This window comes from Poeciliopsis prolifica, unplaced genomic scaffold (genome assembly GCF_027474105.1).
Source record: "Poeciliopsis prolifica strain line A6 unplaced genomic scaffold, Auburn_PproV2 SCAFFOLD002, whole genome shotgun sequence".
Lineage (NCBI taxonomy): Eukaryota > Metazoa > Chordata > Actinopteri > Cyprinodontiformes > Poeciliidae > Poeciliopsis > Poeciliopsis prolifica.
In genome coordinates, this window is record NW_026562377.1 from 14149443 (window position 1) to 14167176 (window position 17734).

The window sequence follows — 17734 nt, forward strand, 5'->3', positions numbered from 1 at the left end:
GAGGAGGGAGTGATGGTGGAGACTGAAATGGTATGGAAGCTGCCTGAGGGCAAAACACAGCAACATTTTCCTTCTGTCTCTCTGTGTCTGTCTGTCTATCTGTCTGTCTTCACAAGGACTTTGCATTGACTTCCATTCATTTTTCTGTAATTTTTATAGTCTAACCATATGACCCAACTTGCTCTTATGGGGCCGGGTTTGAACCCCATAAGGAGCATCGTAGTATTTATTGAAAAAATGAGGTTATATTTCCTCCATTTATTTCAGTAATTGTAATTCTTAGGTAATTGTCAGGTAATTCTTCATAACCAAAGTGGGATCTGTCACTTTAGGACCAGGATTTATTTCCCATGAGCCCCATCAGGCTTCAGAAGGTTCACAATATTGGAGAAAATGTTGCAAATATGCAATGATAAGTACAAGCACACACACCCACACACACACACACACACACACACACACTGCACGCATACACACACACCCACACGGCACTGAAAAACTCTTCACATTCCCAATGAACAGCACTTGGCTTCAAACACACCATCCACAGCCTTGTTTGAAGCTGGAGTGTGACAGATGTAAGCCTGCCCTCTGGCCTATACACACTCTGCAGAAAATCAAACAAACTGAACTATGAAAATAAGCCAAACGCAGGAAAGAAAGTGTGTGTGTGTGTGTGTTTGTGGTGGGTGCGGGGGACCCCCGTCTGTCGAACCAGTTTTCGGTTGACCGCCATGGATGGGATGTGACACCGAGGATGAATAATACAATAGAGAGATGCCGCTCAGACGTGTCAGCAGCATCTGTCTCTGTCTGGGGCTGACGTGTGTCATCCTCCCTCCAAATTCAGAGTGCAGCTTGCAAAAAAACTAATGAAGCAAGGACGTTAACACACACGCACGCACGCACACACACACACACACACACACACACACTGCCTTTGATCGTACTCGCATACAGAGGCAGTCAAACTGTGCAGCAGAGGTCAGACTGAATGAGGAGAGAAGCTGCCATGTGGCCTCTTTGTGAACACTTCAGGTTCCTATGTCTGCCTCCAGAGTGTCATTTGGTTCTTGATGACGGACTCAGATCAGCTACGTTAAAATAGAGCAAAAATACTGAATGATTTATGATGAGACTGGAGGGAAAAGCCAGTTGTTGGTGGGTGTGTTGTTCAAGGCGGTAAGCGACCTGAGGAGGAGTTTGTTAAATGCTCCATTTGGTCAAGAGCCACAGAAGAACGACAAGAAAACACAGAATAAAAAACAGAGACTGAGGAAGAGGAGGAACTGAGGAAGAGATTTTCTGCACGCAAACAATAGTCTTCCTTTTTGTTTTTGAACCAGTTCTGGAGCAGGTTCCAGTAGATGACAGAGATGCGTGCTAATGTCACCTTATCTCATCATCCCACTTGATGCACTTTAACACTTTGCCAAAAAGATCTGAGATGTCACTGGCATAAAATAAAACAATTAAGATGAAATGAAAAAACAGAATACCGTTTGCAAGTGTGTGCACGCCTTGGAGAAGAAGCTTCTTTTAGCTGGTTCACAGTTTCTGCTCTGTTGCGTAAGTTAAGACCGAGGGCAATAAGGAAATTCAGCTCATGACCAAAGGCTATAAACCATAGGTAGAGGTGAACAAGTTCTGGCTTCTGTATCTGCCTCTCAATTTTTGTTTGTTTTTTACATTTCAGTTTTAAGATAGTAATTTAATTTAAGTCAAGCCACTTCACATGACAAAAAGGTTAAATTCATAATTAATCTGCCACGACTGGGGCATATTACTATGCAAATGCATGCAGAGTTATGGAGACAAGTGTTGCAGAAAAACTAAAGGAAATACAGGACAACTGAACATGGGACACAGTCCAGTAGCATTTGTCTGGCGCAGGGTTTTTAGGTTTTTGATTTGGCAGACTTTGTGTCCAGCCACGTAGGAAAATTAAGAAAACAATATCCCAGAGTGGTGCAAGCAAAACAACATTTTCTGCAAAGTCTGCTGAAAGTGTTTAATGCAATTAAAAAAAAGCAGTCCAATGTGATTTTGCAGTTAAAAGCACACAACAGGTGCAAGCTTCATTTTCTTAATACTTTGGGATTTGAGCTGAAACTCTTAAAAGCAGCTGCACAAATCCACTCAGCCCTGTCTTATTCTGGTGCTTGGCGCTGCAGCAGTTAGTGCCCTTTTAGTCCCTTGGCAGCGTCTTCCTGTCTCCACCCCCTCGCCACCTACTCTCCACTCCTTCTTCAACAGCAGCCAGCAGGCAAGCTATCCAGCTCTGCCAGGACTCAGCTTTTAAATCAGAGAAGCAGTGTTTAGATCCCGCTCTCAAAGCACGGACTCAGTGGCAAAACAAGCACTGCTGCCCTCTGCTCATCCAAAACGAAAGGAGGATGCAACCAGGAGGCTCTGTGTACTTATTCTCCTAAAATTAAAACTTGCATCCTGCCAGAAACGTTGCGAATGAAACCTATAGCGGTTAAAATGTGACATGGAGCCATCTTGTTTTGAGAGGGAAGAGTTGCTTCCTGATGCTTTATGTGAAAGTGAAAGGGGTCATGTTAGAGTGAAACACCACTTTGGGCTTTGTTCTTTCAAATGGACCCTCGTAGAGAGCTTCAGAAGATACGCGAAGGAAGTCAAAGTGCCTCATAAACAAGAGGGCATCAGGGTTTAGAGATGCTCCCAGCTCCTTTTACTTTAGATCCACTTTCAGTGCATTTCAGGTCTCCCTCCAGCTGCCGTTTTACTCTCTCTGTGTGCTTGCGATGTTTTTCCTGTGCTTACTCTATGGCACACATCCACACTGACTTTTTGAGAGCTGATTTTTAATGATGGAAAACTTCTTTTTTTTTTTTTTTCTTTTACTAAAGGCTCCCAGCTTTTTGTGAGGAGGAAGAAACTCAGAGAGTTTAAACTGCTCACATCTCCTGAACTTTTTCATCCAAAGCTGCCGGGAATGTATTTACCTTGGCACTGCAACTATTTGTCTTGAACTAACTAAATGTGTTGCAGTGTGTGCGCGTGTCGGTGTGTTTGCGTGCGTGTGTTACATGAAGGAAATAGTAATCCTTTGAATAGGAACACAGACCTCCCACACTGCAAAAATGCTGATCAACAAATGGAAAATACTTAAAACCGAGGACAGCTGGTTTTTGTTTCCTTATGAAATTTTAAAGAGTTTCCTTTTTAGGGACTAAATAAAACACAATAACACTGCAATAAAAACAGCTACAAATAAAGTCGCTGGTGAATATTTAATGTTGTATATTTGTTAGAGAAAAATCCAAGCTCAAGACAAAAGGCCTCTGATCCAGCTGTTTGTCCCTATTAATCAGCCCCTATTAAAAATGAATGAAAACTGAAGAACTGGAGAAGGAGTCCTGGGTTTTTATGGATGAAAATCATTACCCATGTGCTCTCGGAGGGAGTAAGATGGGTTGATTAAAATGTTTTGCTGTAAAAAGTGCACAAATTTTCAGAACACATGTTCTGGAGCGGAGTGTGTCTTTGTGGCATCAGGAAGTGGTGTACTTCTTAGAGCTGATGCTATCAGGAGGAGAGAACGTTGTGAAAACATGAAAGTTGCACCTTAAGACATGAGTCCGCAAGTCACACCTTGAGCACAAATGGAAAAGCATACCACCGAATGAGCTACAAAGTTACTTAAGGGCAACAAAGTCGATGTAAGTGTCCTTCCTTTGAATGCTCAATATGAGCAAATACAAGTGCAGGAGTTTATCTGCAACATGTTATCTTTTTGTGTTGCTTTAAGCGTCTTCACTAAATCTTTAGTGTTTTAAACCAAACTTATTGATTTTGGGGACACAGAACCAATCCTCTTCCTGAGCAGTAGGATGGATGGAACAAGGTCTCTATACTTGTATATCATTTTTGAGGAGATGGATTTAACATCTTCGAAGACTTGGAAATTGTAGCAATAGATAATCTAGAAATCCTGATTTTCAGATTTCTATTTTATTGGACTTGAGGAAGCAAGGAGGTTGAGGGGTTACGTTTACAACACGTCCTCAAATCTGAATCAATTTATGTCAAATATGATTATTATGAGCTACTGGAAGCTCACACAAACATAATAATCATATTTCCCAAAGGCTTTAAATGGATGTCAAGTGATCCTGACTGATCTAAAACAAGGTGAAATGATCAGGATTCATTGTCAGACAGTGAGAGAAAAAAAGATAGTGTGTGTAAATATCTGCCTTTAAATATTTTAGTATTGTTTTTGCTGTGTGACTCTCTAAGGAAAAAAACTGTCTGTATCTTAGACACAACTCTGTTCTTACACTGGAAGAATAGAGAATTGCTATGAAAGGCTCATCTGTCACAATTACAGCCTTTCCTCCCTTCTGGATAAAATGTGATCAACACAAAAGCACAAGGGAGTAAAACTGGTCCGACAGGACAGAGCCACTGAGCTCCAGCTGACTCCAAAATGCAGATCCCATGAAAAAGACAAAGGCAGAGTCAACACTGAGCACGCTTCCTTTATAATCTGTCCTTTCAGTTCACCTGAGGCGTCTCCTGTGACCCAACAACGGTTCGCCGTCAGATCTGATTTCCACCTGGCATAATGGCTCCCTGTGGAGGCCTTCTCAACAGGAACTTCCTTTGTTGATGTAAGATATGAGATCAGCCTCGCAGGGTGGAGGAACAAAGACTCTCATTCATCCAAACCAGAGCTAAGATAGTTTACATATTGTACAATCCATTAGAAATGTTTGTTGTAACACTGATGGAGTGCTGTGTCAATACAAGCCTCAACTATTTGGTTCTTCCTCCATCCCTAAAAACAGCCATGGACAAACTCAAATAATTCGAATACTTTAGCTTGCACAAACCATACTTATCCCACAGGCAGTCTGAGAGGTTATGCAAGCAGGGTGTAAAGCAGGGGCATGTTACACCGCTGACTATCTTGCTGTTATCACATTCGGTCTTTTTTTAAAAAACAGACACACGGAGTTCCTCCTCTGACACCCAGGAGCAATGAAGCTTCAGCCAGGAAGCTCTCCATGTTTCACATTCTTCTCATAGCAGCAAAACTTGGAGAAACAACAAGCTCTGGATATGGGCTCAGTGTTTGAAAACCAACAGAGGGTCAAGCAGAACATATTTCTTTATTAACATTAACTTTTTCAGTTCATTTATTGCGTAAGGCAATAGAAATTGTTCTGTTTTAAGTATTGTTCAGTGAAAATAGTAGTAACAGTTCATATACTCATAAGCTGACTTTCTGCATTGAGTTTGCATGTTCTCCCCATGTGGACATGGATCCTCCACAGTCCAAACACTTGGCTAGGCTGATTGGCTACAGTAGACTACCTTTAGGTGTTTGTGGCATTTTGTCCTGCATTTCCTTGTGATTCGTTGAAAGCCAGGTAAATTGTCCAGGCTGAACCTCCGCCTCGCCCAGCGACAGCTGGAGATAGATGCCGGCTCCTGTGAGTGAGTGCAAGAATGAGTGAGTATAGGTATTGACGGATGAATGATAAATATGATAGGTCACAGGTCGGCTTGCATCTAAGCAATTAACATAACATTTTTATTTGCATCTCTTGAAAATAATTTATACAAGTCTCAATCTGGCCACTTTTTGCACATTTCCACTGATATTTATACAAGTTATCTTTTCTGACGTGCTCAAAGGCTTTGAGGTACGTTTGAAGAACTTCTTACGATGTACACTGTAAATATTGACTGCTTAGATGTACGGATCCCTTAGGAAGCTCAATAAATCTGGATACTTGTATTAATTATATGAGTCATTCAACGCTCTTCCAAGGCTTTTTTTACATTATTACTCCAGAAACTTCTAAAACAAAGTCTTGAGAATAATGTGTTTGGCCTGTCATGTGAATAAAAACGATAATCCCTCATTCTGAAGACAGCAGTGGAAGCCTGAAGCCCCGGAATAGATTTACAGGGCCAAAACCAAAGTAACAAAACAACTGCTGACACAGAGTCTATCAAACTCAAATTTGTCCCAGTGTTTTATGGTGTTTGCCTGGTCGTCTCACTCTGTGGAGAGACTATTTGTCTCCGACTTGCACACAGACACAACAATGGCGGCCAAGACTCCGGACGTCCTGTTTTTGCATAAACAGCCTCGGGAGCTGCGAGGTAGGTCCGACACATGACCGGACGCGATGGGCAGAGAGGTTGGAAAGAATGAGACAGGAGCAAAGACAGAGGAGGGAAAATAATTGTTGAGAGGAGACAGAGAAAAGCCACTAATGACAGCTGACAATAAAACAGAAAAAAAAAAGAGTAGCGTCTGCCACGGCAGGATGACAATAAGGCAGGAACTAGCAGCCTTTAGTGTTCGAGAGGGATTGAAAGGCCACAACCACAGGGCCTCGAAATAGAGCTTTGTCTGGGGGTAAGCTGTTATTAGGTCGGCTAAACACGGGGTCCTTAACACCCCGTCGCACCTCCTAGACGCTGCAAAAGGGTTAGTAAGCCAGCTGATTGGGTGGTCAGGATTATTTTGATGAGCAGTTAATAAAAACCTCAATAATCAGGGAGAATTATATGTTCCAGCAACCTTAGCTCAGCGGAAAGGCTCCACTGCACGTTGAATAGAAATAGTCTGTGTGAAGCCACAAAACAGTCCAACAAGTAATTGTTTCAAACCTGCTTGCAAGGCAAAACACATATCTGAAGGCATATATTGAGTTTTTGTAAGTCGTTTATCCCGTGAAATGTTTCTTGAGCTTTGCAGTTTGTTCACACTCGAGATGAGACATGATCATTAAACCCTGGATTGAGAAGGGGAAGTTCAGGTTTTGCCCTCGCTGTGGATCAGATGTCTGTTCACTAGAGTTTTGTGGATCTGGATTCATTTGTGGCAGTACCAGATGTCAGGGCTTTCATGGGCCAGTATTATACGTTTTCCAGCCACATAATATAACTTTATACCCCAATCAAGTCACTATGCAACCTTCAGTTGGTATAAAAATGCAATATATCAAATAGGACTGACATTACGAAGTCAAATTACTCACCTCAAAACGGGGTCTTTAAGTACAGCTCTTTACAACACTCCACTTTAACTCTCTAGCAACATTTTTACCGGCGTTGCTTGAGATTTAGGTTGTATGAATAAATAGAAATAATTTGAATAACTAACTGAGCTAAAATAGAAAAAACAGACTGAAGTAAGACTGTCTTTTTAAGCAGCAAACATCTAGCTCAACTGTGACAATGACTCGACTTTGTTAGGATGAGATTTAGATGTTGGTACATGACGAAATTGTCTGAACCAGAAAATGGCCAATGGTGGTATAGAATGAACTTTCCCATCTTTCTGCGGCTTCTAGCAGGAACAAGTCAAAATCTGGCTTCAGCTGTTTAATTTTGTCCTATATAACAAAGCAGGCAACATTTTGTTAGCATCTCTGATTATAAGAAAACATTTCTTAGTGCTGGTTGTGTGAAAGTAAAAGTTGAGGTAGGCAGTTTATAACCTTCAGTAACCACAAGGGGGTGCTCCAACCCTCCGTGAGCTCTAATTAATAAAAATAATTCAGACAAAAATGATCATTTTGAGATTTTTATTACTAGGTCTCTCTAAGGCAGCAGTTTGTGCTCTAATGTGGTGCAGTGAATAAGAAAGAAAAAGAAAAGTACAAAAATCTGTTTTTTAGCCGTGTGCTACAGAGGTCATAAGTGTCGGTACAAACAAGTTTACATGAAACAAACAATCATTTATTTTCCTCTTCAAGTATGCTACTTGGATAGTGACTAGTACACTAGTCACTATCCAAAGTGACTAGTGTAAAATTGGCAGAGGAAATAAAATATATTGCGTGTTTATTTACATATTACAGGTCCAACCAGTGTGCATAAAATGCTTCCTCTTCTTCTTTGTAGCGCGCATACACACACAGACGGACAAAAACATACATGTACACACAGTGGCACGACTGACCACATGCTGAAATATACAACAGTCAAGTACACCAAGCGTCCGAGTGCAGCGATGCAACGTTTAAGACTTTGTTTGACCAGAACAGTGGCACCTGCTGAGGAGTGACGCGAAACTCTGGAGCAAAGCTAAATTGCTCCTGCACAAGTTCCTCCATCTGCTGCAGAGTTATGAACGTACCCTGGAGTGAGCGACCACATGAAACGTCTACAGACATTTTCTGACAGGAAACCATTAAAGGTTAAAGCCAGAATGCTGGACAATAGACATGGGCAGGTTTCTGCTAGCACTGATAAATAAAGTTAGGCTTAAAGAAAAAAAAAAAAGGTGCAATTTGACGTCGTACCTTAAAATCCTTTCAGTAAGATTCCAGAAAAAGTGCTGGAGTGATGGTGTTTTCTCAAGCTGTAAAGAGCAGCCCCTCCCCCACTTGTTGTTCACTCCTAATTGGCTGGCTGAAAGAAAGCATTTTTTATTTATTTTTTTTTAAACTAACTCAGTTCTTGAAAGTATTTAAAGTCACTAACGGGCTTGGATGGAAACTGAGCGCCACTTATCTCTTATTAAGGTAATGCTGTTTTAAACTACAGTTGTGAAGCTACAAGCAGACTGGCTACATGAGCAGATAGCCCGACTAAGCAGCCAATTTCGGCTGATAATGTTTGTTATACTCTATAAAGAGCAGAAATTTGTAGTATTTGAAGGCAATTTGCATTTGGAAACAAACATGGTGGTTGTTCTATATCAGGAGTCTCCAACCGTTACATACTAAGGAGTCATTTTTGTCCTTCATCCAGCAAAACAAACTTTAGGGTCACAGATGTCACAGAACCTTCATTTTTGAATTATAGAAAAATTGGAGGTCTTTTTTTTTAAGGAACCACCATCTTGTTTCTGGCTTTAGGTATAGAAAAACTATACAACATTTACAAAAGTTGGATTGATACATTTCTTAGGTGGCATGTTGATGTTAATAAAAAATTAGGCAAATAAAACAAAAACAGTTTCAACCAGAATGATGAGTCAATAATAAATATTAGATACTTCTGTTGTGGAAATTCAATGAAGGATTTATTAAAAAAAACAAAACTAAAACTTGTTAAAATCTGTATTTTTTAAATATATTAAAAACGTGGTTCTGCACTATTTCAGCCATTATGGAAAGACCAAAGAGCCACTGTTGGCTGTGGAGTTGCAAGTTGCAACTTCTGTTCCAACATGTTGCTTATAAAGCCAGTAAATGTTCCTGATCATTGCAGCAGCAGCAGAAACAGTGGTTGCACTTCTGTTTTAATACCAGAAATTAAACCTTAAAACATGAAGCATGCCAGCCCATGCCTACTGATCCCACCAACATTCAACCGGTTCTTTATCATCATGTCTACAGTGAAGATGAGGAGTGATCTGTAGAGGAAGCAAAGCGTACGTTTTCCAAAAACCCAGAGCCAAAGCAGGATGTGAGCTGGACTACAAGATGTTGTAAACAATTGCTACGGACACTCCCTGAAGAATTTTCTTTTATAGGCAAGTAAATAAACCTTGTGGATCACCACAGAACGAGCACGGTGTCTTCAATCCTGCGTGCGTGTGCACAGAGAGGAACAGAGTCAGCCGAATGTGTCTTTGGTTCAAACCACTAAAAAACAAAAAAGAGAGCAGACAATTATATTTTTAACTGATCCATAATCTTTGTGAAACCTCAATCATGAGTTGTACCAGAGGGCCAACAGGCAGCGGACATCGAGTTTAGTACGGACAACAAAAACAAGTGAGGAGAAAAGAGAGAGAAAAAAAAATGCCTTCAATTTCAGTTAAATTACAGCAACATGTAATTATGGTTTTATCGACAGACGAGAGCGTCCACAGGTGTACCGTACTCAGCATACACAGATGCGTGGGTGTGTGTGAAGTGTACACAGAAACAGACTTCTGCTGGATTTTTACAACCTGATCTGTGACAAATGAACAAATTAAGCAACAGGAGGGCAGCTAATGCCGTAGGTCACGTAAATTATGTATAAAAATATACAGGACATAAAATAAGCCGCTCCGGGTCGCCCTACTGAGCTTAGTCTGTCTGCAAAGAGTTAAAAAATAAAAAATGGAAAGCTCCACATTTTCTCCTCGAGACAAATAGGCATCATCTGCACATCTTTTAACATTCAATCCTTCAAATGTGAAGCAGAGTCCAGTGAAACAAACTCAAAACAGTTTCGTGCGTTAACTTTGAAATTGATAGTCAGCTGCAAAATACAAACTTTAGGTCGTCCTTTAATGCTCTGGTTCTTTTAATGCTCTCCTCACTCATTCACACGAGTAATGAGAGAGGAGAAACTCCTGAAACTTAGGCAGCCATTGCCATTTCTTCTTTCAAAATGAGTTCTCAAAGCGCCCTCCAGAACAGAAATGGTGATCAGTTTGACGTTTGAGTTTCCAGCCAGCAGAAAACTTCATGCTTGAAAGCGACCAGGATGTCGCGACAACTACACTTCAGTGTGAACGCAGCCAACAAGTGAAGGCGACTGAGTTTTGGTTCCACTTAGGTGATTAAAAATGAATCAGAGGGAGAGAAAACATGTTCAGACATGCCTGTGGTAGAAGAATCACAGACTCAAGGAAGTAGATTTTATACTTTTGAGCTTTTAACCAGGCTGGCTGTTAAAGGTTGTATCAATGTCTTTCAGAAATTTTAACTAATGGAAGGATCTAAATATCTAGAATGGATAATAACCTATAATATAAAGTAAGATTGCTTAAAATGTAAACCCCATGATCATTTTGTCTGAAACAGAAAAATCTTGTTTTACACCAATGTTTAATCTGCTTCCTTTATGTCAAAAGCCAGAAAAATATATTTTCACCCAATATTTTCTTATATTTCTTTTGAAATCTGAGTAGAGAAACAATATGAGCACATCAAGCTTTTTTTTTTTTTTAAATCAGATTGGAAATCAGCCTCTAACCCATGATCACAGCAGCTGTACTATGAAGGGCACCGTCTGACGGCTCATCCTCCGATTCTGATGAACTGTTTGTTTTTCAGACACAGCTCAGCGCAAACTCAACACGAGCAGCAGGACAAACAGATTCAGTCTTTACCTGCAACACGTCAAAAATAACTGAATGTCTTTTAACCGAACCGTTTTACTTTCTTCACCCTCTCAAGCAAACTAAAGGGAAATTTCAAATTTGACCATGTTTTGCAATTTTGCCGCTTATATAAGCACAATTCTGGAAATCATTTCGACCAAAGCAGAACAAGATTGGCAGGTTAGCGTTAGGAAAACAAAGAAAAAAAACTCTCCAACTCTAAGGAAAGTGTGTTCTTTGAGTCTCACTTCATATTTTTACACATATTACAAAAACAACAAGCCCTCCTTTTGCTGAAATAAAATGTTAGTTAACTTTCGAAACCAGCGACAAGACTGGTGTTACTTTTTTTTTTTTTTTAAAGAATTACATTTAAGACAAGTACCGAAAAATGCAATTAAGCTTTACAATCATAGAAGCTGTACAATCAACTTTTTACAACGTCTTCGCCATAAAATGTCCCTTCATTATTTTGGAAAGGAGTTTTTGTTTTTGTTTTGTTTTGCTTTGTTTTTTTTACAGTGTGCAGATGAAACTTCAAGCAGTTTTTTTTTAATCACTTCTGACGAAAAGCTTCATGATGGTCTGGGACCAGCAGGAGAGAGCGATAAATATCCTTCACTGAACGTTTTGCTTCTCACAAACTGAACTTCTTCTAAATAAAAATAAAAACAAAAACGATGCTTCACTATTCTCCTTTCAGTCAGATCCTGTCCAGAAATGTGTTTTGCGTCTTTGGATTAATAAAAATTAAAATAATAAATCAACGCTGGACTCCTTTGTTTGAAGATACCTTACTTGTAAGTAAATAGACCTAAAAGTTAAATAAAATATTAGAGGCAGCTTGGATAAAAATGCGGATTTGCAAATGCTATCAAATAAAAAGTTAGGGAAATTTCTCCACGCAAGCCTCGGCAATAAGTTGTGGTCAGACTGGGGGGTCAGTGCTCGCTCCTGGGGCAGCTGGGGCTTTAAAAAAATATGACGTCCTCCTTGTTGAGGTCCTCAGCAGGGAGGCTGTAGGGCGGCGTCACGCCGAGGCCGTGGACGCTCAGCGAGGCGTTGGCCTGTGCGATTTGGCCGAGGCCGTGCGGCTGCAGGTGGGGCTGGAACGGGAGGGAGTCTGCGCTCTGGGAGTGGAGGTGATGAACGGGAGGAGGAGGAGGATGGGGCTGCAGGCCCTGCATGGGGGGCTTCTGGGTGGAGCTGGTGGAGGAGGTGGGCTGTGTGTCTAATCCAGTCTGCTCTGGACTCAGCTGATCTGAAAACGCCAGCAGAAAACAAAGTGTTAATCCAGAAATCATGAACAGCAGTATGTCTGCAATATTTCGACCTGGTAAGAACCGGAACCAGGGGCAGATTTGGACCATTTTCCCCTCAGTTAAACAGACATATGTGGTATCCAGGGAAACGTGAGAGTCTTGGCTGCAAGCTGATAAAAACCGTTTGATGTTTATCCTGCAGCTCTTACTGATAAACTCAAAGGCTTCCTGATCCACTCAAACAGTCATGTATGGACTTCTGGTAGCGCCAAAAAAATAGATATTTTGGTGGTTTATCCATTTTATTCAGTAAAATGTGTATAAATTTGTAGTGATGCATTTTTAAAAAAAAGTTGATTCTAAAAAGACACACTTCAAATATAAATTTGTTGTCGTTTTACAATATTTGAATAAAAAAACAAATGTATCAAAAAAGGTAAAAATAAGTTTAGTAAGTCAAATAAATAGAAACACAGGAACTCAGTTTTGTAAATGGTCCGAAGGCCAAACATCAAGGTATTTTTTTTCACTAAAACTTCCTTTATATTTGCTTTGGTTTAGCTTAGCTACGTCACTCTTTGCGCGTCGCTAAGATCCACCGTAGATCTACCGGCGTACAGGTGGAACTACATTTATTATCTTTCCAAAAGTTTGTAACCTTATTTAAGTCAAAGGTTTATATGCTGTGTATGCAAAAACAATCTGGTGCGGGTCAAATAAAAAAATAATTAAATCCACATTATTTTATGTCCATCCTCAATGTCGCTGAAACTACAGAAGCTGCTGTGATGTTTACATTTCTGACAAAGTGCCCAAGTGTTCGTTTTATGTTCAATAGCAAGATTAATGAAATACCATTTGTAATTGCTGATGTCATTCTAAACCCTGCAGAAAACCTCGCCTGGCCTACTTAGCCCTAACTGAACTGAATCACATGAGATCCTCCCAATGATTTTTATTTTAAGTGATTATGACACAGTAGGATTAAAACGTGTGTGTGAACAGAAGAGCTGGCCATTTATCAAAAGAAAGGATGAGAAACGGATGGGTGTTTACACAGGGCGAGGCCGGCATGAGGGCGAGCTTTTCGGAGGAATGCCACAGGGCGGGGTCCCACTCGTCCAGGTGAACAATCAGGTTTGTGTCCCTGAGAACCAACTTCAGAGTTCAAACGTGTGCAGCAGAAAAATGCGGCTCAGCAGTCAGCTCAGTTTTGGCTCATGCTTGAGAATGTTTGCAGATCTGTTCGTCATTCTGTGCTTTTAACACGACACGATTAAATGTTCATTATTGGTGAGTCAACCATAAAGATAATATTACACAAAATTGACAGAATGTAAGTTTCACTTCTCTATTGTGTCTTTTGACGGCATCTTCATTTTGTTGTGATGCTTCCTTTAATTAAAAGAAAAATAGAATGATAATAAAACGTAATAAATAATTGAAAATGGTTTGTATACTTTTCACACCCAAAAAAACTCCCAAAAAAACAACAAAAAAAAAAAACCCAAGCATTTTTCAAGCATTTTCAAATACTTAGTATTTTGTATTCTACAGCAGGGATGAGTTAAACTAAAAATATAACAAACTGTTATGTTTATTCATCTGACTGGTCAGAGAATGTTACAAAAAAATCTAAAAAAAGATATTCTCACCAAGTTTTGTGACAGAGAGAAAAAAATGTTTTTATCATCTTTAAATATCTGGTTTCGATTAAAAATAGTGCTTGGCAAAATTAGGCTTTTACAAGCGTTGGATTGCACTTTATTACCCAAGTGTGCAGTTAAGGTCAAGTCCTTTTAAGGACTCGATACAGAAATCAAGCACTTTCCAAACCTTCAGAACGCCTAATAGAAAATCAAGCATTTTTCAAGGACTTCAAACTCCTCTAAGAAGCTTGTAAAAAGATGAACAAGAAAATAAAGAAAGTCAGATTGTACAGAAGCGGTCACAAAATAAAACTATAAATATCTAAAGGTGTGGGATGGAAAATGCGATTTCTTTCACCTTAGAATTCAACAAACGATTATCTACCACACACAGTTTCATAAATCACACGTGGATCATGTCAGATGATAATTTCTTTGCCAGTTTTTGTTAATTGAGGTTCAGTGAAGATGTGTTTATCTGGACAGATACCTGAGTGGTGATGCAGGGAGTGAGACTGGAGGGGCGGCTGATGGGGGCTGATGGAGCGTTTGGCCTTCAGGACGTTGTCGTCTCTCGCAGACAGTTTCAGGGGGAGCATCTGCTTCATGTCCACCGAGGCTGAGAGGAGGATGTCCAAAACGGAGAGACAAAAAGAGACAAGAGTTGCAGTGTTAGGTGTGTGTAGTAGTGAAGCTTCCCACGGGGAATTTTTGAATAATTTTGAAAGTAAAAACAAATATACGGTGTCCTAACAAGTTTAAAGAATGTGTAAAAGTTAATAAAACAATCTAAAAATTCATTTTACAAAAGTTGTAGTTCTATAATTATTGTGGGAATCATAACCACTTAAAGGAAAAAGGAGGAGGAAACGTCTTAAAGGCTTTAAATATGTCTCAGTACAAGTGCAGACAAGCAGAGAGGAATCTCAAAACATTCTTTGTCACATAATTTGGAATTATTTCAAAAAGAGCCACTCAAAACTTGTTTTCTTCTGAGATAAACATCTACATCTCCCACAGGCTGACAGCTGCAACGGAGTCATTGCTGGTGTCGACTTCTGAACACTCAACAAGGCTGTCAGGAGGACATGTTACCTGCTGCTCCAATTTCACATGCTGACTCCCACTTACAAATTAGGAGCCTTCTGAAAGTAGATGGGTTAAACTGGATTTTACTCGGGGGATATCAGAGTAAAGAGGGCTGAAAACAAATGCATGCCTTTCAGATTTATATAAATATATATTGTGCCAGACTGTCACATACTGCCCCTTTTAACACTTGTTTCCAAATAAACTGCAAATTTAAAACACAGAGTCTTTAGTCTGGTGCATTAATCTCAACTAGCCCTTTTTTAAAGGATGATTTTCAGTATTCATTTTTATTTGTTGTTTCAAGTGTCTTGTTGATTTATTTTTAATATTTAAAATGTCTTCCAGTTCCAGATGTTCATTAGAAATGTAAGTTTAAATGGGAATCATTGGTTGTTTACCAGAGCTGTCTGTGCGATGTGACGCTTTTCCACTTTTGCTCCCTTTCCCTTTGCCACTGTTGATCGCTGCCAGTTTGGTGGGGATCTGCTGCTGCACCCCGACCGGTTTGTGCTGCTGGTTGGTGGTGCTGAAGAGGTGCAGCGGCACCTCCGTCTTCAGCGGGAGAGGAAGCGTTGAGGAGCCCGTGTCCCGCCGGAGCATGAGCTCAGGCCGCTCGGGGTAGTCGGCCTGTGCCACCGAGAGGCTTCCCCGCGCCACGGGCTTCTGGGAGTGGGGCAACTCGGGGACACAGGTGGAGCTGCTGAGACCGGAGGACGAGATAAGATCCCCATTCAGACTGCCAGACATCGGAGCCACCTTAGAGCGAAAGAGGAGGCAGTAGGTCAATCGCTAAGAAACTACTTGAATGGGGTTAAAAATCCACATGCCTGTTCAAAGGATGGGTTACTGATCTCTGCACTGAAATTATTTATATTTGTGGTCTGATTCAGCTGATGGGAAACATCCTGCAGCTAGTTTGCGTGTGTGCGTGTTTTGTAAACAATCTGAAACACAAGAAAACAACCTCTTCAGTCTGCAGAAGACACAGGCTATAAATCAGCAGTGTGAAGCAGCGCCATCGCAGAGATCTGTTTACTTCTCCGTATTTATAAGCCAGGGAGGAAATGAGAAACACATTGAACGCAGGCCTGCGTTCTGCAGAGGAGTCAGTTTAACAAAGGCTCTAAAATAAAAAACGCACAATGACCATGGACGTGTGCCCCCGCAAAAACACACACACAAGCACATGAAATGAGAATCATAAAACCACTAATGGTCCCTGTGCACATAAAGGCGTGTCCAACAAAACAGACAGGACTTCAGGACAAGTAGAGCAACAGAAACAGCTCTCATGACATCAGAGGACGAAACACACAGGCTGCATTGTTTGCAAAATTACAAGAATGAACTAAAGACGATGTGAAGATCAAGTCAAACAGGAAGACTTCAGCATCAGAGAGACTCCGCCAGTGTTTGTGTTACTAATCCAGCATCTTAAGTTACAAGAACCATAAAAAGCCTCCAATAGGTGCCATTAGAGAGAATTAAGAGAGCAATCAAACAGCTCATTCCTTGCAAAAACACTGTGGTTTTCCAACTCTGCCCCAGGATGTTTATTTTACTTGAGGCAAAGGCATCAAAAGCTAAAAAAAAAGAATTTACATTTCTTATGATAGTGCCTTCTGATGTGTCAGGGGGAATGTGGTCTAAGTAAAGTAGCTTGAAGACCCAGCAAACCAGCACGCATCCAAGGGTTTTAAAGCTTTCTGTGGCAAGACTGTTCTCACCAGCATCGCTGTTCTGTAGCACACAGCTATCCAACCTCCCTGATTTCTGTCATCATGACAACTCAGGGGTTAAAATCTTATTGTGTTACACAATCTAAGTTCAATTAAAGACATTTCTGTGTATTTTAGAAATTTACTTGAACAACGTACTGATTGAAGGCAGGCAAACAATAATTTTATAATGATTTCTAAAAACTGAAGTGAATAATTTTAAGCACCACTTTAAAACAATATTCAAGAAAATATCAACAAACTCAATAAAATACACTATAAATTTAAATTACCCACTGATGACAGTTTGAGGACGGTCACAGGTGTAAAGCTACCCTGCAGTCTGCTGTGCAAACGACAGGTTGCTCTAGCCTTATAACATGGCAACTGCTCATCCAAAACTTAAGGATTCCTTTAAAGGTGACCTCTTTTCCATAAATCTTTAAATTAGATAACGAGATTTTAGGCTGCTCAGTTTGGCCTATTCTGAGGTTTTTCTGAATAAGTTGTGTCAGGGTCTCTTTTCACTTTAAATGTAAACAAGCTGCTGCTTGCCACTTCCCCCAACTCAACTGAAAATGGCTGCAAAACAGATGAGCAATTGTACAACTGTGCATCTTTGAAAAGCAGAAGTGGAGCCTCCCGCACAACCAACACTGGAGTGCAGCAAGTATTATAAAGTTATTGTTATAAAAAGGTCTTCTGATTGTAATCTGGCTCTATATAGAGTTGATTTAACGTTCTCGGGATGGATCAGGCGGGGCAGGGGGGTCGTCACCATGACTAAATGGTTGGGGAAAAACTAGTTTAGGTTTAAATGGGTAATTTCTCCATCTGCTCTATTCGGTATGGCCTCCCTCGGAAACATAACTGATGATCTTAAACGCTATGTTTCCTCCAGCTGCAACTGGAATAACTAAGTAAAACAGAAGCCTTAGTGTGGGAAAAGTATCCTTCCCTGACCCTGCC

The 17734-nt window shown here is 40.4% G+C and overlaps 1 protein-coding gene across 2 annotated transcripts in view; it reads right to left on the reverse strand.

The window, feature by feature from the left end:
- Positions 1-7566: 7566 nt before the first annotated feature.
- Positions 7567-17734, reverse strand: part of arhgef18b (rho/rac guanine nucleotide exchange factor (GEF) 18b) — a 50100-nt gene continuing 39932 nt past the window's right edge. For both annotated transcript variants that reach the window (XM_055047525.1, XM_055047517.1), the window contains exons 29-31: positions 15446-15803; positions 14446-14574; positions 7567-12305 (exon numbers count right to left, since the gene is read on the reverse strand). In XM_055047525.1, coding sequence (XP_054903500.1) covers positions 12016-12305; positions 14446-14574; positions 15446-15803 — 777 coding nt within the window. In that variant the 3' untranslated portion in view covers positions 7567-12015. The remainder of the gene's footprint in view (positions 12306-14445; positions 14575-15445; positions 15804-17734) is intronic.